Source organism: Paramormyrops kingsleyae, chromosome 1, assembly GCF_048594095.1.
Source record: "Paramormyrops kingsleyae isolate MSU_618 chromosome 1, PKINGS_0.4, whole genome shotgun sequence".
Taxonomy (NCBI): domain Eukaryota; kingdom Metazoa; phylum Chordata; class Actinopteri; order Osteoglossiformes; family Mormyridae; genus Paramormyrops; species Paramormyrops kingsleyae.
The window spans coordinates 4,795,975-4,819,417 of NC_132797.1; the positions used below are offsets into that span (position 1 = coordinate 4,795,975).

At 49.3% G+C, this 23,443-nt stretch overlaps 1 protein-coding gene and 1 long non-coding RNA gene across 3 annotated transcripts; one reads left to right on the plus strand and one right to left on the minus strand.

Annotated features, from left to right (window-relative positions):
- Nucleotides 1-1,348: 1,348 nt before the first annotated feature.
- Nucleotides 1,349-19,190, minus strand: LOC111833306 (transcriptional enhancer factor TEF-3-like). 2 transcript variants are annotated; one of them, XM_072698510.1, is made up of 12 exons: nt 19,058-19,190; nt 10,527-10,591; nt 9,703-9,765; nt 9,242-9,253; nt 8,585-8,716; nt 8,390-8,430; nt 7,835-7,896; nt 7,266-7,396; nt 7,003-7,176; nt 4,606-4,746; nt 3,928-4,080; nt 1,349-2,096 (listed from the first exon to the last, which is right to left on the minus strand). In XM_072698510.1, exons 1-12 carry the CDS (start codon nt 19,062-19,064, stop codon nt 1,983-1,985), a joined length of 1,095 nt encoding a protein of 364 aa, XP_072554611.1. In that variant the 5' UTR covers nt 19,065-19,190; the 3' UTR covers nt 1,349-1,982. The 2 variants fall into 2 exon arrangements, with proteins under 2 accessions (XP_072554611.1, XP_072554654.1); XM_072698553.1 differs by lacking the exon at nt 9,242-9,253.
- LOC140578235 (uncharacterized) lies at nt 3,035-3,940 on the plus strand. Its single transcript, XR_011982334.1, has 3 exons — nt 3,035-3,196; nt 3,455-3,542; nt 3,863-3,940. It is a non-coding gene; the product is annotated as an uncharacterized lncRNA (long non-coding RNA).
- Nucleotides 19,191-23,443: the final 4,253 nt, after the last annotated feature.

The following is a 23,443-nucleotide window of genomic DNA, read 5'->3' on the forward strand; positions in this document are numbered from 1 at the left end:
GTGCTTTCAAGGCGGTTCAACAGAAATAAAATAACCTTCTTACGTCGGTAGACTCCTTTTCCTGTACGGAAAGGGACATTACAAAAGCTGAATTGGTCAGCATTAGGTGTTTAGTCTACGAAACACTGTAATGAAAATGTCCGGAAGGGGGACTGATGACTGCTGGCAGAACAACAAACTACAAGCGGTATTCATCTGTAAAAACGCGCTACCCCATCCAGCAGCAGGAGGATGGTGAGCAGATAACCTACATTTATTCCTGCTATTATACCCTTAAGTGCGTTTCGGATTTACGCACGTAGAAGACTGTAGATTGGACCCCAGCCGCCATGCCCGTAACCCATATCAGAGCTCAGAAAATCTTGCTTCTGTAACATAATTGCAAATAAGCGTGTCCCATATATTAATCTGATTGACTGGAGTTTTTCAGTTCCGCATTCATGTAATAGCATAGTTTTAACAAAGTATAAATAACAGTTTAGTGTAGTGGTTAAGGTTGAAATGTGTTCGAAGAAAATACAAACTGAATTGTTCTAGTAAAATATTCAGTATATAAATGTGAAAAACTGTGAAATTTATAGATAGAGCTAAACACAAACTAGGATGCTGCACTGTCTGGGAATCATCTGCAAATATACTGCTCTACACTTCGTCCTTGCTTGCAAGTTCCACAAGATGGCGCTGAAAACCCACTTTAGTCCGTATAGGCCTCTTATGAAGACAACTTCACAGTTATATAATCACTAATCAGATAACGCTCCCGCACATATGCTACACTGGTATATCTGTTTATTGTTTTCACACATAGGGGCTTGGGTAATTTTAAACAAAGTGGGTATTTCCTGACTTGGTTTTCCTCTGGTTGTCGACGAAAGACCTACCTGTCGTCCAGACTGTCTTATCAAAGTCCCAAGGTGGCACCACAGGGCTCAGACACCAGCACAGAGAGCTGGCCACACTTCGTCCTCCAAAGGCCATGCCAAACCACTTCACCCTGTGGGGGATGTGACCCCACCCCCCACACCAGAACGGAAATTCAAAGACAAACTGTAACCTGAATCAGAATCTGGCTAAAAGGCATACGGCCAGGATGCACCTACTGACCAGAGATGCTAAAAAATGTCGAAGGCAACATCCTTCCACAACATGCCGGCAAACTGCATGTAGCTTGCTAAACACGTAAAGTCATTATTTCTTTATACAAGAGTCAAAAGGCTAGTAAATGTTTATGCATCGATTATAGGTATGATTCAGTCACTTTGTTATCCAGTCAGTACGTCCATTTCCCGCATTTTTCCCAAAATGAGAAATGGACTGAAATTTATTGACAACACTCATCCATGGCAGCTGAATTAAAATGATTTAATTTACGTTTATTTTTCATTCAATGGTACTAACGTTATATATTATTTTACATCTTTAAAACAACCAAAATAAGGTTATACATTTTCTTCATCATCCAAAGATTCCTTTTTGGCAGACGTAAAAGACGGGCATGTTCTGGGATGCCAGGTTGGGAGCGGACGTAGTAGCGAAATCGGTGGGGAGGCCTCCTATCATAATATCCGCTGTAGTGCTGTAGTTGCAAATGATCACCACTAGGTGGGACCTTTTCATCAGCTCCCTTCAATGTATTGCTGCAATGCAACTGGGTAAAAAGACACTAGCTAAAACAAACAAGCACTAAGCAAATTAGATGAAAGATAACAGTCCATGCAATGTCTTGCAGTTGTCTTCTGCGGTAAAAAAAAAAAATATGAAGACCTGTTCCTCTTTTTCATCCAGGCATAATTCTCACTTTTCTTGACAAAATGTTCCCAATTTTCTGGCTTCCTTTGACTTTCCGGTAAAATCGCACCCAATGCCATGTGTCTGAGCCCTGTAAGAGAGTGAGGTTTTGCGTGCACTGATAGGGGCTAGGTTTGCTTGCTGTCCAGGGAGGGGAGGGGGGGGGGGTGGGGGGTCACTCTTCCCACAATGCCTCAGTCTTTCACGAGTCTGTAGATGTGGTGCTGAGCGCCGTGCTCGCTAGCCGAAACCTCAAAGACGTAGGCGACGCACAGCAGGGTCTCGAGGGTGTCCCGGTCCGTCACCACCTGCCGGGAGAGACAGTGTCTGGTGAGCAGCTCTGCTTGGGTGATCGACGGCAGCGTTAACGAAAACAACGAAAACCACTCGCGCATCAGATCGCCCCACAGCTACCCACCAGCCCCGAGCACAGAAAAACAGGAACGCCACCTGCGTGTCACACTTCCTCCCTGGAGAGGAAAGGGCAGAGAGCACAGAGAGAAAACACCGCACTCATACTGACTTGGCCGCACCCCTGACCATAAAACCATCAATTTATTCCGCCCAACTTCCCCCGCTGACGGCATCCTGTAACATTCACACGCACAGATGATAACACAACATTAAAATTAATTTTACATACGTGTAATTAAGTATTTGCGAAAATGATAACTTAACAGGAACTGAGGATAAGGATCTCAAAGTCAAGTAGGTCTTTATTGTCATATTATCTACAGTATATACAACCCACAGCATACAGTGGCACAGAATAACGAAACTGTGGTGCAGTATATATTCATGAAGTGCAGAGAACGTAAACAACACAAGTGTAACACATAAGGGAGGAAAAGGAGAATAATAGCTAATAAATAAAATAGAGAATATATATATACACTGGCACACAGGGGAGCTAGGGGTACTCACACAGTATAACAGATATAGTCGCTACTGAAGAAATAACAAATACAACAGGCGTAACAATACGACAGATGCGACACAGATGTAGGACAGGGTGCAGTGTTGGGCAAAGTCCACCAGGTTTATAACGGGCCTGGTAAAAAGTTCAGAATTCTAACAGCAGCACTTACAGCAGTTACTGAAAACAAGATGAGCTTATAAATGGTCATTATGGTACTTACTTGTGCATGCTGTATGTACATATATCAATGAAGCACATGATATTTTCTCTGTTTCTGTAAGCGAGGGGAGTCATGACACAGCCATCCCTGTCTCCTCCATCGCAGAATGAAGCCCTTGTATCAGGCCTTACAGGCCCAGCCTGACAGAAGACGCCAGGCAGAGATGCTGTCTGTCATGCGGAGTTAATGGATACCGATTAAGAACACGGGGGGGGTCATCTGCTCCCATCGCCATTGTCTGTCATGAGGCCTAAGCTCACCACAACTAGGTTGGTGATTAGGAAGGAAACAGAGGGCAGAGATGCTAGACACTCAGCTAATAACAGTCTATTCAGTGATGATTATGTTTGCGACATTCCGGCTTAGCCTCTTAGCCTGTAGCTCATGAGGTTATGATAAGGAGTCACTGTGCCGCTAATTGATAACCGCCATTAAAGGGACATTTTTAACAAATGTCAATCGGCCTCTCGTGGCTTGGGGTCAGCTGACGGCACCGTGTTCAGCGGCTTATAATCCATTGTTCGCAGTGTGCTGGGAATTCGCCCCACTGGGCCTCGGACGAGTACCTTGGGAGACTAATTCCGGAATTCCTCGTATGGGATGACAAAGAAGCAGGTATTTACCAATCAGAACAAGTGGTTTCTCATCAGCAGAATTCCCAGTTCTCCATCTTACCCAGTTAGTTTGGAAATTAGATTAAATAAGGTGGTACTGGGGGGTGGTGGGTCAGCGGGTTAGGATACTGTTAGTCTGATATCAGGAGATTATGGGTTTGAATCCCATAATCAAAGGAGTGATTTAGTATTGGGGCCTTAGCCACCAATTGCTCCAGGGACTGACTGACCCTGCTTTCTCAAAAAAATGCATGTTACTTTGGGTAACAGTACAAATATAAATAAAATGCCCCTATCCCATATCTGTGTATGCACACACAGATCCAAGATGAGAGCTCACCAGAGACCGGCATAGCAGACCCTGGCCAGGCTTGGGACACCCTCACCTGCAGAATGGTGAAGTTCTCCAGCACACTGTTCATCATGTACTTCTCCGGCAGGTGCTTCAGCTTGTGGATGAAGTTGATCATGTACTCGCACAGCGGTGAGCGGTGGATGCGGAAGATGTAGCGGCCATTCTCAAAGCGGGCGTACTCCGTCTGCGTGATGGGGGACACGGCTGTGACTGCCACGGAGGTTCCGAATGAAGCAAAACCAGCATTTATTCTACAAATGAGGAGGCATCATTCATCACACTGGATCATGTTAAGCTTTCAAGCTGAGAATGTCATGAGGAAGTCGAGGGTGAAAGCCAGAGTGCGGGGAAAGAGACCTCAAAGACAAACCTCATGAATTTAAAGTAAATGATTCATACTCAAAAAAACACATCAGCTCAGAGCGAGACTGACAGGCTAACGGTGACAATTCTGCACGAATGGGAGGCATGAAGATGGATTATTGTGTGAACCAACCAGTTTAGTGGCGTTAAGCATCGTGTTGCAGATCGTGGAGAGCTGTCACCGGCTAGTAGTGGCCGGGATTATTCAGGAATGTGATCCGAATCCTGAGTATGACCTGTGTCCTCATCTACTGCATGGAAAAGTCCATCAAGCCTCCCAAACATGAAGCACGCTGGGATCTTGCGTCCCAGGCGTCTCCCTGGCCGTCCACCCGTTTCCCCTCACCTCCACCTTCTCCACCACCTGCTTGCCGAAGGAGCACACTTTGGTGGATGAGGTGATGATCATGTTCTCAGAGCTCTCGTACTGGCTGGAGACACCATAGAAGGAGCTGCTGTCATCCTGAAGGTTGGTGCTTAGGTCTGCCTGCAGGGACACACAGATTTTGGTTATTTTTGTTACATGGTGATGTGCTTGATGTGACCTACCCAGAAGATCCAAACTGAGAGGATGAAGTGATGTTTTTCAACACAGTGACCCAGTCCTGCGTAATTATAACAGAAGATGGATGAATGGATGGATGGATTCGTTCACAGCCTCCAGGGAGGAGATCAGAAGGTTCTTTTACGTTGCTCTTGCCCAATGACAGACTACTGCTTGCAAGTTGCGATGCAAGTTTTACACAATTTCCACATAAAGCATTTCGGTTAATTGCATGCATCCCATTCATCATTTATTTTATCAAAACGCTGCATAATAAGTATAATATTATGCATGCTTTTAAATGAATTTATATGGTAAAATAGTCAAATATTAAGTTATACTTGAATTACAACAAAACAAGCACAAAGTATGTAATATTATGAAAACAATATTTTTCTTTGGTAACATTCGTGGTTAGGATCCTTTGTCCAGTTTCCTACTGGGACATGGGTCATGTCCAAGGCTAGCTGAGGTATCCAGAATGACCAGTAGGATTTTGGTTAAGCTGAGATTGTGCCAGTGATAGCAGTTCTGGTGCTCGGGTTCCTGTTTCTGACACGGCGCCCCCTACCTGAGAAGCCAAGGACCTTGCAGAATGCCTGACCAGTGCTGACCTAAGCCATCAAAGCTGCCCTTGTCTGATTGGACCCCTCCCCACCACCCAGCAGGCAGGTGCAGGTGGTGTGTTGGCCATGCGATGGCACTAAAATGCCCCACCCCCCCCACAACGATCCCTGCTCCTTAATGTCCCATTAATGCAGCCAGTCGGCTTCACTTATTTCCCAGTCATCCTAACCCCCTCCCCGCCTAATACCCCCATCCGTCTTCATCTCCTCATCCCCTTAACCTTCCCCGACCCCGCCCCCCCCGGCCTTTAATGGCCTGCAAGGGAATTCATCCAATTACAATCAAGATCCTGCAATTTCCAAATCGAATCACAGAGCCAGGGCGGCTGTGTAACAATTTACAGCGCGCCGCTCAAATTAGATTCTCCCGGCAGTTCCGAGGCGCGAGACAATCTGTTAGGACAGGGCCTGCGGGCAGGGCCGCTATCGGAGGCGGCGAGGCCTACCAGGAAATTCAATCCAGAACGCCATCGCTTTGGAGCTCCGCCAAGCAGTCTGACACCGTTGTCATGCCAACCTGGGCCTCAGGATCCCCGAAGGGCAGACCTGCCTCACACACGCATTCTACACTGTAGCTTTTAGCCGCGCCAGTGCATTGGAGCAAAATCCACAGCACAGGCCAATGGAGAACACCTTCCAAAGAGTGCTTCCCGCCCTGCTGTGGTACCTCTTCGGTTTATTTTAAATTCTGATATTGTGTGTCACAAGATTTTCTACACCTTGGCCTTATAAGAAATGATTTCAGCACAGTGGAAAGGCTAATGCCTGAGCTTAGCTATGTGTGGTCATCTTATTCATTTAGGTGCCATTAGCCTCAGTGACATCCTGACACTTACTGAAGCAATTCAGCTGAATTATCTGCCTCATTTGAAGCAGGGACCCTTCTGGCCAGCAATCCGGCTCGCTAAGGCGCACCGAGTCGGGGCCACACCGGCTCAACTTAGCCTGACACACGTTCCGTCTCCTCTTTTCAGACTGAGGTGACCTATCCTGTGGACACATGTCACCGGCCACCACAACACCACCACTGCAGACGAAAGATTTGCGACGCGGACGAGGGTTTGCCTTAGACTGACGTGGGCACGCGCATTAAATGCAGAAATATCAGCAGGTGCCAGCAGGGGCTCCAGCCTGCAATGCTGGACTCAACACCATGTGGCCCCGAGCGTCCCCCCCCAAGACAAGTGGTGGGAGTGAGATCTATAAATAAGTGTGCATGTGGGATGGGTTCAGCCTGAGAGCGGGGGGGACAGGTGCCTGGGTTCGGATTTCCCCCCCGAAAGAGCAGCCCTGCCACTCTCCAGTCCAAGGACTAAACCAGTTCGCAGTGCCCCCTGCATAACTGAGGCCTCCCCCAGTACCCATTGCACCCCCCACACCAGCAAATATCCCAAGAATGACCAGCACCCTTCCCCTAGCACAACAGGGCTGGTAGCATCCACGGGATCCTTTGACAAGGGCCCAACAGAGAGATCACTCTACTGAACCGGAGATGTGAATCAGCAACCTTCTGATCACAACCATAGCATCCTAACTTATAGAACCACACACCACCCCCACCCCACTCACTCACCCAGAACTTGACCAGGAAGAAGGCCTCCGCAGGACCCTTCTCAAACAGCTCCTTGAGTCCACCCTTCTTCTCGGGGAACTTGTCGTAGATCTGTCTGATATCCACCGCCTCCAGGTATGGGTCGCTGAAAGTGGGGTTCGACTGGCCGATGTGCACAAACAGGTGCTTATTGTACTGGGTGGAGAGAGGGGGCACTGTAGTTACTGGGGGTACTATTCCAGTCCTGCTAGGACATTGTGTGGATGGACTGCGGGGAACCTTACGGTCTCAGGGTCCTGCTGATGCTCCAAGAAGGCGGAGAACTCCAGCATACGGAGCTTGGAGCTTGCGATGCTGCGGCCCTGCCAGGGTGGGGCGCTGGCTGACGTGGAGAGGCCGGCTGTGCTCTCGTAACCTTGTGCAGTACAAAGGGGTCAGGGAGACACAGTTTGGTGAGGGGAAGTCATTTAGCGAAGGCGTGGTTTGGGATCTGCTTTCCAAGGACTCTTCTGGACTGCTACAGAAGGACAGCTGAGGACAAGGCTGCATCTGCAGATAAGGGGGTGGTCTGTTTTTGGTTTGGCCCAGGCTGAATTCATTTCACTCTGTGGCCTAATAAACCACCAACGAATGGAGGAATTGCTTATGTACACATGGCGTGCGTTGAAGTTTGACAAAGCTGAAGGAAAACCGAATCAGATGGGATCTAATGGCACGTAACTCCCTGATCGTTCCTGGTCCTGTGTTTTGGCACTTTAAGTGCCTTCAACACCACCGAGGAAAGTGCCAGAATGAAAGCCGGGAGCACCTCTGAGTCCGAGCGGGATAAGAGGCTAGACGAGGCTAGACGCACCTGTTATGGGGGCCGGGCCGGGGGCCGGGATGGCGTAGCTCTGTTGGGAAAAGGGCTTGACGCTGGTAAGGCAAGGAAGACGCGGGTTGGCGTTAGTAGACTTCGGACATGGCTCTACCTCAGGATTGCCAAGATAAGTCAACAAAGGACATTCACCATTTACATTGCAGAGAAACCTTGCTTGTCTGAAGTAGTCCTCAAACTCATTATGCTGTTCTAGGACATATGTATCTTTCTGTATTCTTTATATGCTTTCTGTCTTTTAGTGAATTCTGTATTCATCCTCTTTTAATGCAAGGTTGTACAGTCACTTATGAGCTAACACAATGGATCTGTGTCTTTCATGGCCGCCAGCTTGTCCAACACTGTTACTTAGTACATTTTGTGCTGGATTTTGGGCTCAGCCTTTTTGGCTTTCTTATCCAGCTACTCCTTAGAAAGGAGACCCCCAACACTCATTTAGCCAGTGAAACAATTTGAGAGAAACAGGCTAGAACTCCGGCTCGATTCCATCATATCAGCGACAGCCGGATACAGACGCACTGCACGACTTACTCTTCAGGACCGGGCTGCCCTGGAAGAGGTCCGTGCCAGAACTGCAGGACGGGAAGACACATCATTGGTCATTAGCATGAAAGCATTCCCGCACATCCCTCTGCAGAGAATACCCACATCCGCTAGAAGAGAACTTAAGTAACTACACGAGTCACACCGCGAAACATGGGGGTGTATGTGCCCGCGGCTCCTCACCCCAGCCGTGGGGTAGGCGGGCCTTGACAGCCCCTGCAGTGCCATCTTGTTCTGGAAGGCAGTGGCAGAGATGATCTGGGCAGAGGACATGGTGGCCATGCTCTGGAGGGCCTTGTCCTTGGCCACCTGGTCCTATAGGATGAGAATGAGCAGGTACTTAGGGCTCGTGGGGGTGTCCCACTGCTCCGAGCCGAGTCCCGACACTGGGCAAGACATTAGAGCCCAAGCAGAGGGGCAGGCCTGGGGTAATACAGAGGGACGATGTCAGGACATAGGAAGGTTTCTGGGTTGAGCGTAAGAGGTTTCGTGGGGCTGTGTCTTTGCAAAGAGTGGCAGTGTGGGGGAGGGCGACTATAAATCTGCCCACTTTGCCTCCTGCTTGTGTTCATTATCGTTACTCCTTATAGTATTCCGATTGGTTATTCCAAGAGCGTCTCAGTGGCCGGACCCTTTGGAAAATGGTGTAGAAACATTATTTGAGTAACAACCCCTGCAAAGACCCGGGAATGGCAGCCGGCCCACATGGAACCTCACGGGCAGCAGAGAGATGAGGCAAAGGGGGCGCTGTTGTCATCATGCTACGAAACTACATTACAGACTCAACAACTACTGCTCACGCCTGGGAAATAGCATGTGTCCTCTAATCAGGATACTTACCAAATGCAAAGCCTGGAAGGAACAACACAACAGTTAATATGATTCTGATTTCACATACATGATGCGCAATACAATACAAAAATTGTTTACCTGTCATTGAATGAAATAATGATGAGAGAACAATTGGTGGGTGGGGTTATCATGCCTGACCAATCACAGACTGATTATGTCATTGATTGCAATCCCATTGTACTGAACCAGCAATCGACACTGCAATCCCACTTATTGTGGGGTTTCTAAGATCCAGACTCCTAGTCCTGGGCTCCTCCCAGTCCTTGCCTGTGCCTTCATAGGACCTGCTTATGACCGTGTAGTTCCATCGAGATTTGCCAGAACCTCAGGGACCTCAGTTCACGCGACGTGGGCCCGTGACTGGGGGAGGGTCAGTTCTGGGTGAAGGCTGTAATTAGGGTTATTCCTCAGTGTCTTGGTGACCCAGTGAGGATGGGAGAGCGTCGTACCTTTAGCTTCACCTGGATCTCCCTGGCCTTGCGCCGTGCGAGAACCTGGATGTGACTGGAGACCTGGAGGAGGTCAGACATGTGAGACACGACAACGCTGATATATAATCTACAAAAAAGACTCACTTCCCCTCTCTGCACTGGAGTCTAAATACTGAAACCAGCATCTACATATTGGACATTCCTGTTTATTCAATTACATATTTTTTAAGCTGTATTTTAACCTGCACTTTTCTTGTTTTGTCTTATGTCCACGTCTCAGTATGTCATGTTTACATGTCTCATAGATATATATCATATTTATTACTGCTGCACCATGAACAACGAGATTAAACTTCACCTCGATGTATGACCCATGCATCATATAGATGACAATAAAGCCACTTTAACTTTTGACTTTGATTACTCTTACAGATAAATGTTTTTAATTATCTTGAAGAATACAAATTCACCTCATTGTTCCCTTCACTATCCGACAGTTTTCAGGGATTGACTGCTGGCCTAGAGATATTTTAAGACAAACGATTCGATGGCATGAAGTCACAGTGCGCTGTATTAAATTCCATGGTCATATTAAATTCCACATGGCAGTGAGTTTTTATCCATTCAATACGTCCATCTCATTCTAACAAGCCAGACTGCATGAGGTGAAAGACAGCCACCCTGACATCCTATCCTATAGCATGTGCACTTTGGGGTTTAGACTTTAAATCATCCAGTAACTGCGGACATCAACATGGGGGGACATAAAACGGAGAAACCGACGTCACGCGCCTGACTATAGGGGGTTCTGATTGGCCGACTCGAAACCTCTGCTGCCTCACCTGCTTCCTGGTGCGGGTCTTCCCCGTTCGTAGTTTGATGTATCGGGCAATGAGCTCGTTCCTTCCTGAAATGGGAGAATGGAAACTGGTTTCCCTTGCAGCTCAGTAGAAAGCCTTGTGCTGGACAGCCTTAACATCTGATCATCAAATTCCTACTTCAGTCATTTACCTCATACTATTAGTCAAAGTGACTTATAGTACAGAAAAGGGTTATAATTTATGTGCACTTAATGGGATTCGAACCCACAACCTTTGTGTTGGCACTTCAACACTCTACATCCCTATTATTCAAATCACAGTCCTTGAGGTCTGAGCACTGCTGGTTTTCCAGTCTTCCTTTACCTGTGAGCCAGGTGTGAAGCCTCTGACCAATCAGAATCAGTAATTATTAAACTAAGTACCTGGGAGAACTGAAAACACGGCCTGGATTTGGAATCAAGGTCCAGATTTGAAGAGCCCTGCTCTACATGGTGAGTGATAGTCACTCGTGGCATTAAATACTTAAGCCTGTTTTGTTTGTGAAGTTTTGTCATCCACCTCGCTTATCCAGTAAATACTTGTCGTGAGCCTATCCTAGAATACACAGGGCACAAAGCAGGGGACACCCTGCACCATCACAGGGCACAAAGCAGGGGACACCCTGCGCCATCACAGGGCACAAAGCAGGGGACACCCGGCGCCATCACAGGACACGAAGCAGGGGACACCCTGCGCCATCACAGGGCACGAAGCAGGGGACACCCTGCGCCATCACAGGGCACGAAGCAGGGGACACCCTGCGCCATCACCGGGCACGAAGCAGGGGACACCCTGCGCCATCACAGGGCACGAAGCAGGGGACACCCTGCACCATCACAGGGCACAAAGCAGGGGACACCCTGCACCATCACAGGGCACAAAGCAGGGGACACCCTGCGCCATCACAGGGCACAAAGCAGGGGACACCCGGCGCCATCACAGGACACGAAGCAGGGGACACCCTGCGCCATCACAGGGCACGAAGCAGGGGACACCCTGCGCCATCACAGGGCACGAAGCAGGGGACACCCTGCGCCATCACCGGGCACGAAGCAGGGGACACCCTGCGCCATCACAGGGCACGAAGCAGGGGACACCCTGCACCATCACCAGGCACGCACTACCACAATCAACAACAAACGTGTCACCCCTGCTTCGTCAGCACTTTTCAGGATGCTTTTCTGAAGACCTGTTTCATTTTAATAAAGACCATACAGGCACATGAGAGGTGACAGGGGGATTGTGCGGGATCTGGTTCTTAGAGCTGTGAGGAATTACAATGTTTACCAAGGCTAAACTGCCAGCAAGCAAGCTGTGCATGCCTGCACTGGGGAACAGGCGGCCGCAGGGGTGTTTTTGTGTGCATGTGTGTGTGACAGACAGGCAGGTCACATTGACAGAGCGGGTGAACAGGGTTGCGGCAGTGAGCGTCCGGTGAGGAGCCCCTGGCTGGACAGACCCCGGCAGCAGCTGCACTGAGTGTCAATGTTTATAGAATATGCCTTTACGCCGGCAGTAAATCTCCGACTCGTTCCTCTGTCAAGGCTCAACTTACAGGGCAGGAGCCGCCGTGTGATGGTCATGTGGTCGCCCTCCCCCGCTAGCCCTCCCTCGCCAGCTGCACCTCCATGCTGTTCACATCTAACCCCCCCCCCCCCCTCCGCCCCCGCAAATCACCTGCCCTCAAGTTAAAGGGACGGCAGATTTAACCAAGAAAGGGGGTTGGTTTGGCGGTAGGGGGAGACGGCGCAGAGAATCTCCTAGTGGCGAGGTTTGGTAGTGCATACACAAGGTCAAGGAGACAAATCCCCCACCACCCCCAGCCCCGGTGGAACAAACGGCGTAAGAGTCGGAGAACGCGGCCTCGCCCTGGCAGCCAATCAGGGGCGGCGGGCCACGCAAAGGCGAAAGCGATCCGGTTCAGTCTCGGGTGGGTTTTCGAGACCACGCCTCCAGCCTTATGCTTGACGGTGTTTGTTTAAACGCCGATGTTCAAGAAACAAACAAAAAAAATGACGATGACGAGCAGATACTTTTATCCAAAGCGATTCAGACTGTCCCTGGAGCCGTTGGGAGTTAAGGGCATCGCTCAGGGGCCGAACAGTCTCAGTCTACCGACCCGGGGATTTACACCAGCAGCCTTCCAGTCACAAGCACTGCACCTTATCCCACTGAGCCGCACGCTTCTCCCCAAACTACTAAGTTGGAGAACTAGACAGAAAACTGTTCCTATCCTGCCCAAGCTTACACTGCCCAAGCTCACACTGCCCAAGCTCACACTGCACCCAGCTGTAATGACCAGCCCACATAATCCCGCACACACTCTCATCTTCTCAGTGGTTAATATCCCACGGCGAGGTCTTATTATCTTCCTGACCCCTGACACTATGCGACCTGTTCCACCTGTGAAGCTCAGGATTGAATGGCTCTCGATCACCTCTCTTATCTTTCACCCCCCATTGCCCCACACGCGGCCAGATCTATCACTGTCTTTCATATATGAAATGTCATCTGTGTAGGCCAAGCTGTCAGCGGTCTCTCGTTCCCACAAACAAGCTGCCTGTGGAGGTTGCTGTTGGCAAATGAGGCAGGGCTACGCAAGTGTCACCCACAAACCGCCCCATGTCTGAATACTCTGTGTGGAATATCATGCATAATGAGACTGAGTGGAAGGCAAATAAAAAGCTTGAGCAGCTAAAGGAAGAACTGAATAAAAAATAAACACCACTAAAGCAAACAAACATGCTGCTAGAGCAAATGAAAAAGAAATGCCACTACAGAAAACAAAAGGATACAGGAAAAGAAACACAGAGCTTCAGCGAACAAAACACTGCTGCAGAAAAACACGCCACAACAAACAAACAAAATACTCATACACTGATACAGCAGAGCACACTGCTACCACAAACAAAACACGGTTACAGTAAATGAAACACACTGCTACAGCAAAACACTACTACGCCAAACAAAATTTTCCTACAGTAAACAAAAAACTGCTACAACAAACGAAACACTGCTACAGTAAACAACACCACTACAGCAAACAAAAACACTGCCAGCAAACAAAACACCGTCACAGCAAAATAAATGCCACTACAACACACAAAACACTACTACAGCTGCATGACAGAAAAGTCAGTGGTGCACATGAACACTTAGCAGACTCCTTCATGTCCTGCTAAGAGGCGGCACTTTGCATGTGTTGCATGTGCCATCTCATCATTCTTAATAGCAGTGCTCAGTACAAATGAAAATGCTCCTAGATATGCAGGGGGGGAGGAAATGAGGTCATCATGTCCACAGGAAGACATCCTGGCATGACTCTGGACAGCTTCCTCCAGCTCAGGATCCTGGGAAAGCGTCCACTGATGGCCATCTGGAAGCCTCGTCCCCCTAAAACCACCCCTTTCCCCCCAAAAAGCCTTAGTATCCCCTTGCCAGGGTCATAAAAAGGTCTGAAGCCGTGCAGCTCAGGTGGCGTGATGCTGCGATACGAGCCTCCCAGGCCCGGCCTGCAGTAAATCAGCTCCTCCCAGCATGCTCTGCTCTCTCCCCCAGGCCCTTAGAGGCCGTCCTCCCTGTACATTCCTTGCATATCTGTGCGATGACTGCTCCGGCTGTGCACCAGCAATGGTGGGGGTTTGGGGGGGGCCTCCTACAGCTGGGTAAAGCCCAATGCAATGCACTGCCAGTGCAGTTCACGGCGGCAGTCAGGAACAGCGGCCCAAAGGTAAGGGTGACATGGCGTCACCTCAGAGGCGCCACCATGTCATCAAATGGACAGTTTTTGGTGTAACACCTTGGCTCAGTCCAGTTTTTAACCCCAGAAAGTACAACGGGGAGCCCCAACACAACTGAACGTGGCCCCAGCGCCATCCTCACCACTCCCCCCCTACACACACTCCTCTACGCTCCACTCTGCCGGGGAGACAACAAAGGTCACTTTTACAGCAAAGGAATCTGTTGCCCTAGTGAGATTTCCACTCAGATCCCAGGCCAACAAGCCAGGCAGCCAGCGTGCTCTCTATTGCCCTCCGGAGGGACACTGCACTCTCTAACTTACATTCTAGAACAATCCAATGTTTGGTCAGAATGTTTGGTGTCCTAATGCAGAATAATGGTGAGCAGGTCACAAAAGACCCTTAATCAGAGTTTGTGTAAATCTCAGTGACTGAGGGATGATGACAATTATAAAAAATCTGCATGAAAGAAGGGGAGAAGTGACCGAGCACCTAGGGTGCGGGGGGGGTGTTGAGGGGCTTGGGGGGGGGGGGGGTGTGAGGTCATCGGCTGAAAAGCTCTCACGCTTCCTCGAAGTCTCCGAGCCGAGGGAGTGAAGGTCAGCGTTAAGGGTTGGGTTCCAGAGCAAGGCTGGGGTTACAGCCCCTCACATGTGAGCGCAGACATCACAGCTGGGGAGGAATTCACATGAACTCCTCCAGCAGTCAGCCACTCATGACTTTATCCAGCGTGGGTGTCTCTCATTAAGGAGAAGGCCACTGGTCAGGAGTGAAAAACAATCAGGCGCACGGCGTGCCAGAAGATGAAATCATTCAACTCCGAGCTGAGGATTTGGTGGCTTTCCAGCAAAAGCAGTCAATGTTCCGTCATTAACTATCATGCTAAATATCAATTATTTTTCACTGGTTCTGTGTCTCAGATGTTTCTCAATTGAAGAGGGAAACAAAATTATGCTGCAGGTGTTTGAAGTCAAAATGAATTTCAAAATCACAAATTCCTAACAATATCAACACAGCTCATTGAGTTTTATCACTACAGACTCTAGTCTTTCCTTTTTTCTGGTTTTTAGCAAGATTTAATTTTATGTTTCACGCAGAATTTGTTTGAAAAAGGTCTTTAATACTCCACTGAGAATGTGACCATGGTCGGTCCTTTTGTTCCGGAGACACGCATAAGAACATTCGGAGTAATGTCTGCTCTTTGAAGCAACCTCACCATCCTTGAAACAGACCAAGAAGAATGAGACCTTTGGTAAAATGACTGATATTTAGGGAGGTTTGTGTGATCCAGGCCCCAGCCTTACAATACTACGAAATCACGAGCCGTCGATGATTCAATATTCCCTTGCCATTATGAATATTAATATGCAAAATATAAATTATGATTAAGAATATAAATAAGCAAAATATCTATACATTCCAGCTACACTATATTCTGTTGTTCTTTTACAAATTAAATTATGAAACGGATCAAACACACGACTGTGTTTCATGTTTTTTCTGGACAGCTGACAGCCCCTACAGTGATTACCCAGAAGTCCGTGGGGGCCTCTCTCTGTCCCTATAAATCCCTATGAGGAGCTGGGCTGGGTGAGTAAACCACGGGGGGAGCTGAAACAAGACAGACCCACTGACAGATTGACAGACGGTGGCGTTGAGTGGAGGGGGGGCGCCCCACCCCCCGGCTACAGTTTTGGCTTTAACACCACTGGGTGTCAGGATGGGTAAACGGGGGGAGTTCTGATAAATCACAGAAATAGCAGGGAACAGACTGGGGGGGTATAACCATACACAACATGGACAGGTGCAGAGGCCAGCCGCCCCCCCCACCCGAGCACAGTGCAAGACACCCCCAGTACCTTGGTGTTTATTTGTTACCCGGCTCCCAAGCACTCAAAGGGTAAACGTCTATTCTCGTATCGAGTTACGGCCTTGAACTCGGGTGCAAGCGCATGCTGTTCCTGACGAGTCGTGACAGTCACTGTTGTCACTCCCCCCCCCCCCCCCCATTTCACCCCCACCAGGGAGGGGCAGATCAGCAGCCCACTGTCCCACACCTGCTCTTCTTCCTCCCCCCCCCCCCCACTCTGATACTATGGACTTTAGCAACCTGTTGGTGCCCCCCCCCCCCCACCCCCGACTATAAACTGAACCCCACCCTAATAATCAGCGCACGCCTAAATTAACTAACAGTACTGACTGTGTGTTAGGAAGGGGATTAGATTGGATTAGACCAGATTACATTAGGTTAGGTTAGATTAGGTTAGACTCATTTGCCACATTCTGTACAGTCATACAATTTAACAAACAGTGAAATTAAAATTTTGCCCACTCCTAGACTGCACAAAAAAAGAAAAGATGACGTACAGGGATCTAGGCATGGAAAGATATGACGATATTCAAACAGAACTACTAACATACAACAATACTCAAAACTGGAACTGCAATATAACAGTATTCAAATCGAAATACAAAGATATCACAATATTCAGATAGTATTACTATAACTGGACAAATTTAGAATGTCTATAGAATTATAAACATATATAATTAGCATACTGTGCAGAAGTGCACAAAATTGTAAAAATGAGATTGACTGCTGTGCTCTCTGTGTCACGCTGCCAGGACATTGTGTAACGGAGTAATTAAGAACTAGAATTTATAAATGTGAGGGTATGAGTGTTGGGAGGGGGGTTCGGGTGTGTGAGTTAGGGATTACAGTGTGTAGAGAGGAGGATGAGAGTGTAGGTTAGGCATTACAGTGTGTAGAGAAAGGGATGGGGTTAGGGTTAGGGATTACAGTGTGCAGAGAGGAGGGTGAGTGTGTGGATTAAGGATTACAGTGTGTAGAGAGGAGGATGAGAGTGTGTGGGTTAGGAATTACAGTGTGCAGAGAGGAGGGTGAGTGTGTGGATTAAGGATTACAGTGTGCAGACAGGAGGATGAGAGTGTGTGGGTTAGGAATTACAGTGTGTAGAGAGGAGGATGATGATGTGTGGGTTAGGGATTACAGTGTGTAGAGAGGGGGGTGAGAGTGTGTAGGTTAGGCATTACAGTGTGTAGAGAAAGGGATGGGGTGTGTGGATTAGGGATTACAGTGTGTAGAGAGGGGGGTGAGAGTGTGTGGGTTAGGCATTACAGTGTGTAGAGAGGAGGGTGAGTGTGTGGATTAGGGATTACAGTGTGTAGAGAGGAGGATGAGAGTGTGTGGGTTAGGGATTGCAGTGTGTAGGGAGAGGGTGAGGGTGTGTGGGTTAGGGATTACAGTGTGTTGGGAGAGGGTGAGGGTGTGTGGGTTAGGGATTACAGTGTGTTGGGAGAGGGTGAGGGTGTGTGGGTTAGGGATTGCAGTGTGTTGGGAGAGGGTGAGGGTGTGTGGGTTAGGGATTACAGTGTGTTGGGAGAGGGTGTGTGGGTTAGGGATTGCAGTGTGTTGGGAGAGGGTGAGGGTGTGTGGGTTAGGGATTGCAGTGTGTTGGGAGAGGGTGAGGGTGTGTGGGTTAGGGATTGCAGTGTGTTGGGAGAGGGTGAGGGTGTGTGGGTTAGGGATTACAGTGTGTTGGGAGAGGGTGAGGGTGTGTGGGTTAGGGATTACAGTGTGTTGGGAGAGGGTGAGGGTGTGTGCGTTAGGGATTACAGTGTGTTGGGAGAGGGTGAGGGTGTGTGGGTTAGGGATTACAGTGTGTTGGGAGAGGGTGAGGGTGTGTGGGTTAGGGATTACAGTGTGTTGGGAGAGGGTGAGGGTGTGTGGGTTAGGGATTGCAGTGTGTTGGGAGAGGGTGAGGGTGTGTGGGTTAGGGATTGCAGTGTGTTGGGAGAGGGTGAGGGTGTGTGGGTTAGGGATTACAGTGTGTTGGGAGAGAGTGAGGGTGTGTGGGTTAGGGATTACAGTGTGTTGGGAGAGAGTGAGGGTGTGTGGGTTAGGGATTGCAGTGTGTTGGGAGAGGGTGAGGGTATGTGGGTTAGGGATTACAGTGTGTTGGGAGGGTGAGGGTGTGTGGGTTAGGGATTACAGTGTGTTGGGAGAGGGTGAGGGTGTGTGGGTTAGGGATTACAGTGTGTTAGGAGAGGGTGAGGGTGTGTGGGTTAGGGATTGCAGTGTGTTGGGAGAGGGTGAGGGTGTGTGGGTTAGGGATTACAGTGTGTTGGGAGAGGGTGTGTGGGTTAGGGATTGCAGTGTGTTGGGAGAGGGTGAGGGTGTGTGGGTTAGGGATTGCAGTGTGTTGGGAGAGGGTGAGGGTGTGTGGGTTAGGGATTACAGTGTGTTGGGAGAGGGTGTGTGGGTTAGGGATTGCAGTGTGTTGGGAGAGGGTGAGGGTGTGTGGGTTAGGGATTGCAGTGTGTTGGGAGAGGGTGAGGGTGTGTGGGTTAGGGATTACAATGTGTTGGGAGAGGGTGTGTGGGTTAGGGATTGCAGTGTGTTGGGAGAGGGTGAGGGTGTGTGGGTTAGGGATTGCAGTGTGTTGGGAGAGGGTGAGGGTGTGTGGGTTAGGGATTACAGTGTGTTGGGAGAGGGTGTGTGGGTTAGGGATTGCAGTGTGTTGGGAGAGGGTGAGGGTGTGTGGGTTAGGGATTGCAGTGTGTTGGGAGAGGGTGAGGGTGTGTGGGTTAGGGATTACAGTGTGTTGGGAGAGGGTGTGTGGGTTAGGGATTGCAGTGTGTTGGGAGGGTGAGGGTGTGTGGGTTAGGGATTACAGTGTGTTGGGAGAGGGTGAGGGTGTGTGGGTTAGGGATTACAGTGTGTTGGGAGGGTGAGGGTGTGTGGCAGCGTACCGTACATCTTGCCCTCATCGGAGAGAATGATCTTGCGCCTCCCGCAGGGCGGATAGATGGCCAGCGCCTCCTGGAAGCTCTGCTCGATGTCAGGGCTCCACACGCCCTCTGCATCGTTCTCCAGCGGCTTCTCCAGCGGCTCGCCCAGCTCCTCGTTGGCGCCCCCGGGGGAGGGCGCTGGCACCCACTCTGCAGACGTGGTGGAGGCCGGGGCACGGGGGGGGACGTGAAGGGCTCCGTTGGGGGAGGGGGGGCCTCCGGCGAGGGAGGAACAACAATGCAGGTCACCCCTGGGGAAAAAAGACACTGATGGAATTCAGCCCCGGGGGGGTGGTATTCCAGGGGTTCACATCTGCATTTGCAGCTGTTTTACTGGATCGGGGGAGGCGGAGATGAAGCTGATCCGACGCGATCAGTGCAGTTTGTCGGATGTTATATCAGCAAGAGAAAATGGGAAGCACCATGGCACGCTGCTGGTTACCGAGGAAAGGAATCGATAAACTAATTCAAAGTGACATCACATCCTGTGTCGGACTCCTCTGAGTGAATGAAGTGGGTTTCTAGTCACAGCTGCATGGTGCCTAAGAGCTGTGGTGGGGTTGTTTTGGGGGGGGGGGGGGGTTCTGTGATGACTCATAGTGTGTCACGTCTGTGAGAGCGCAAGGAACAATCTCCGATCGCTCAACCCCCCCTTCCTCTGACGCAGCACAGGGCTTCCCATAAAACCCGCCCCCAACCCACACACACACACGGATACTGAACAATAGCTCCATTCAAGGCCTGGGGAAGGCCATCAAAGTGCACCCCCTCCCCCCCAGGTGAGGCCACCTGCCAGCCTCGTCACGGCGCCATCTTAAGACAGGCTGAGCTTCATCAGAGAATCATATTTCCCAAAAATACACGAGGAATAAATCTCATGAAGAGGAACACGGCTGATTGGGACAGAGATTAAACTCAGTCAGTTCAGGAAGCACACAGCCCTCATATGAAAGCAGGTCTTTTCCATCCAAGCTCAAGTTCAAACCAGCAACCTTCTGATGATGGACACAGAGGTCTAAGCCACTGAGCCACAAACCACCCCTGCAGCAGCTATCTCGGGTTCCTGCCACTAACTCTGAAGGTGGACACTGCCTGGCTCTCACATCGGCCCTCTTCGTGAGACCAGGACCTCACCCCCAGCTCCTACACGCCATATTTAATGTGGATCATACGAAGGCCGTCACACGGCATTTCCGCAGGTAGGCCTTCTTGATGCAGGGGCTAAGCTCATATAGCAAGACGCAGCGGCGGATAGGACCGGCTAGTCCTGCAGCGAGATCTCCAGCAGAAAGGGGAGCAAACTGCTAAATTTAACTAACGCCGATGTTCCGGTCTGGACGGTAAGGATCACGCTGAAAACAATTTAATAAACCAAGAAGGATCTCGGTCACTAAAAAAGAATTTAGTAATTTAATATTCAGATTAATTATTCATATGCTAATTTATTATTTTTATTACGTTTTCAGGATATTCTGTTGATGAACTGGCTACTTTTTAAATATGTGTGCACTACGCTGCTTTCTTTGCACTTTGTGTACAATGTGAATTCTTTGCACTTTCAATATGTATGTTCATCTGAACACTATCGTCCTTGCTGCTATATACACCAGAAATTCTCACTGGGTTCAATGAAGTCCATTTGAACCCGTCTTAACCTTAAATGAAGGATAATTAATAATTAATTGAGTTTTGAATGATTCTATGGTTGTTGTTGAAATAATACGTTATGATAGATTAATAAAATGCAATTAAAATTTAAAATAATTTATTGTCAATTAGTTATTACTATAAATTATTATTTATAATATTGGCATGTGTCTGTTACTAATCTATCAAAATAAACCTTATGATTCTCCTACCTGGAGGATGCTGTGAGAGGGAACGACACTCACACATATGCAGACACACAAACACACACAATGACGACCTTAACCCCCACCCAGCCCTAACCTTAACCCCCACCCAGCCCTAACTTTAACCCCCACCCAGCCCTAAACTTAATCACAAGCAACGAAACAAAATACCAGACTTTTGGCATTTTTAGTTTTTTGATTGTAATCACAGATTTTTATAAAATTGAATTTCCCCTTGTGGGAGCTGGAAAGGTCCCCACAACACAGACACAGACACACAGAGACAGACACACAGACAGACACAGACAGACACACAGACACACACAGAGACAGAGACACAGACAGACACACAGAGACAGACACACAGAAACACACACAGAGACAGACACACAGACACACACACAGACAGACACACAGACAGACACAGACAGACAGACACACAGACACACACAGACAGACAGACAGACAGACACACAGACACACACAGACACACACAGAGACAGAGACACAGACAGACACACAGACAGACACACACACCTTTAGTGAATGGAGCAGTTTGCTGGGAGGCCACCAGCCTCATCACTATGATGTCATTTGGGACGTGATCCCTGAAGAATTACACCCCTAGCTCCTATAGCTGGTGTCCGATGGGCTTCACTGATTTAAGCTCTTAATTCCAGGGCTCCCCTCCCAAACCCTCTTGGCATGGCCAGGTCTCCCTGCCCACCCCCCAGACTTGCCCACAGAGTTAGATAATCCACCCAGCTGCTGCTATGGTTGGGGCCCCCAAGAGACACCCAGCTGGCCCTTTTTGGAAAATAGCAACTGCATCGCCCTGCCCTTTTCCCAGAAGCCCCGGGGGCCCAGGCTCGGGGGACAGGGGCCCCAGTGGTGGCGCGTGAGCAGAGCCGTGGTGGGGGCTGCCGTGGTGGGGGCTGCCCTGGCTTACTGATCCCCGAGGCACAATCTCCGCTAATCGGCCGTGGAATTCAAAGCTCGGAAAATTTTAAGACCAACGGTCCGCAAGTCGGGGCCTCTGTGGGAAAATCTTCAGGCTTAAAAATCCCATATCCGGAATTCTGCCCGAAATGCAGGAGCATGCAGATCCGGATACGGTAAATATGGACCACGGGTCCCTCTCTGTTTCGCTCCGTGACCCCCTCCCCCCCTCCACGAGTGGGATGCCGAGGCATGCAGTGTGTACAGTGGGTTTCCTCTGCCCCCACAGCAGCCTGACATGGTGCCCTCCCTGCCCACTGGGCACCCCACCCCATCAGTGGGTACCATATGCGCCTATGGACCCATCGGGACAATCTCTGAAGCTGACACAATGATACGCGACACTATCAGAAAAAACAGTCCAGCCCAAATACAACTTTTGTTCCCCAAGATACAAACAGCATTCATGTACTTCCAATGGTACTTACCTACATGTGACTAAGGGTACAACTGGCGGATCCTTGAGGGTACAGCCCCAGTATCAAGCAATTGTACCTTCAAAGGGTACAATAATATTTTCTGACAGTGCAACCCGGCCTGTTCGCTCGCCTCGCCACGCGTGCACACACACAGGAATGTTCTAGAAACAAAGAGAGGAACAATAAAAGCAGTAGCAGCCATTGGCGAGGAGTCCAGGGGGTGACATTGGGAGAAGGACACTCACACGGCCTCCTTTGTCACTGACAGAAACTATCTGAGAAGCGGCGGAACGTAGGGATGAGCGAAGCAGATTCCCGTCCGTGGACTGGGGGCCGAACCCAGGTCTGTTCAGGCTTTGAGCACAAACCACAGTGCTAAGGAGCCTCTGGTACATAGACGGACAAAGGACAGGCCTCCGATTTCCAAAAAGAAAATCAGTATTTGAGCATGTGGCTGTGGACACACTAAGAATTTATAACCAGAGCCCCATCGCTCTTTGTATATATTTGTGTGTGTATATGCGTGTTTGTGTGTATGTGTATGTTTGTGTGTGTATGTGTGTGTGTTTTGCACTCATGCCACCTTTTTTGTAATTGTGTTTGTTTAGAGAGGGAGGTAAGTAATTCTTTTGTTTTTTTTTTTGCTTTCTTTCCTCATGTGGCTGCGGGTCTTCTCCGTGTTGCTGTGGTGCAGGTCTTTCCCCAGTCTCTCCCAAATGCACACTTCGCTCTTCCCTTTGTACACCCCGGGCTCTCCTTTCCTTGGAACGAAGCGCGCCCCCGTCCCGCGCACGCGCAGCTCACCGCACCATTCTGTACGACCGAACCCTAGACGCGCTCGTAACACCGTATTCACAATGTATTCTCAGAACTGTCTTCATTGAGACATACTGTTACAGGATATAATTTGGAGTAAAAGATGGAGGTAAAAAATAAGATGAGAAAATACTGTTTTGTTGCCTGCAGTCCAAGCTCAGCGGGCTCGTAATATCCCTACCCATTCCACCTGCTCCACCTCAGACACAAAACCACCACCCACCCCCGCCCCCGCCCTATCCAGAGCGGCTCAGGGAGCC

Coding starts and splice junctions, on each gene's coding strand:
- LOC111833306 (XM_072698510.1), bottom strand. Junction 7,897..8,389: donor GGGCAGCCCGGTCCTGAAGA/GTAAGTCGTGCA, acceptor TTGCCTTACCAG/CGTCAAGCCCTTTTCCCAAC. Junction 4,747..7,002: donor TCTTCCTGGTCAAGTTCTGG/GTGAGTGAGTGG, acceptor GTGTCCCTGCAG/GCAGACCTAAGCACCAACCT.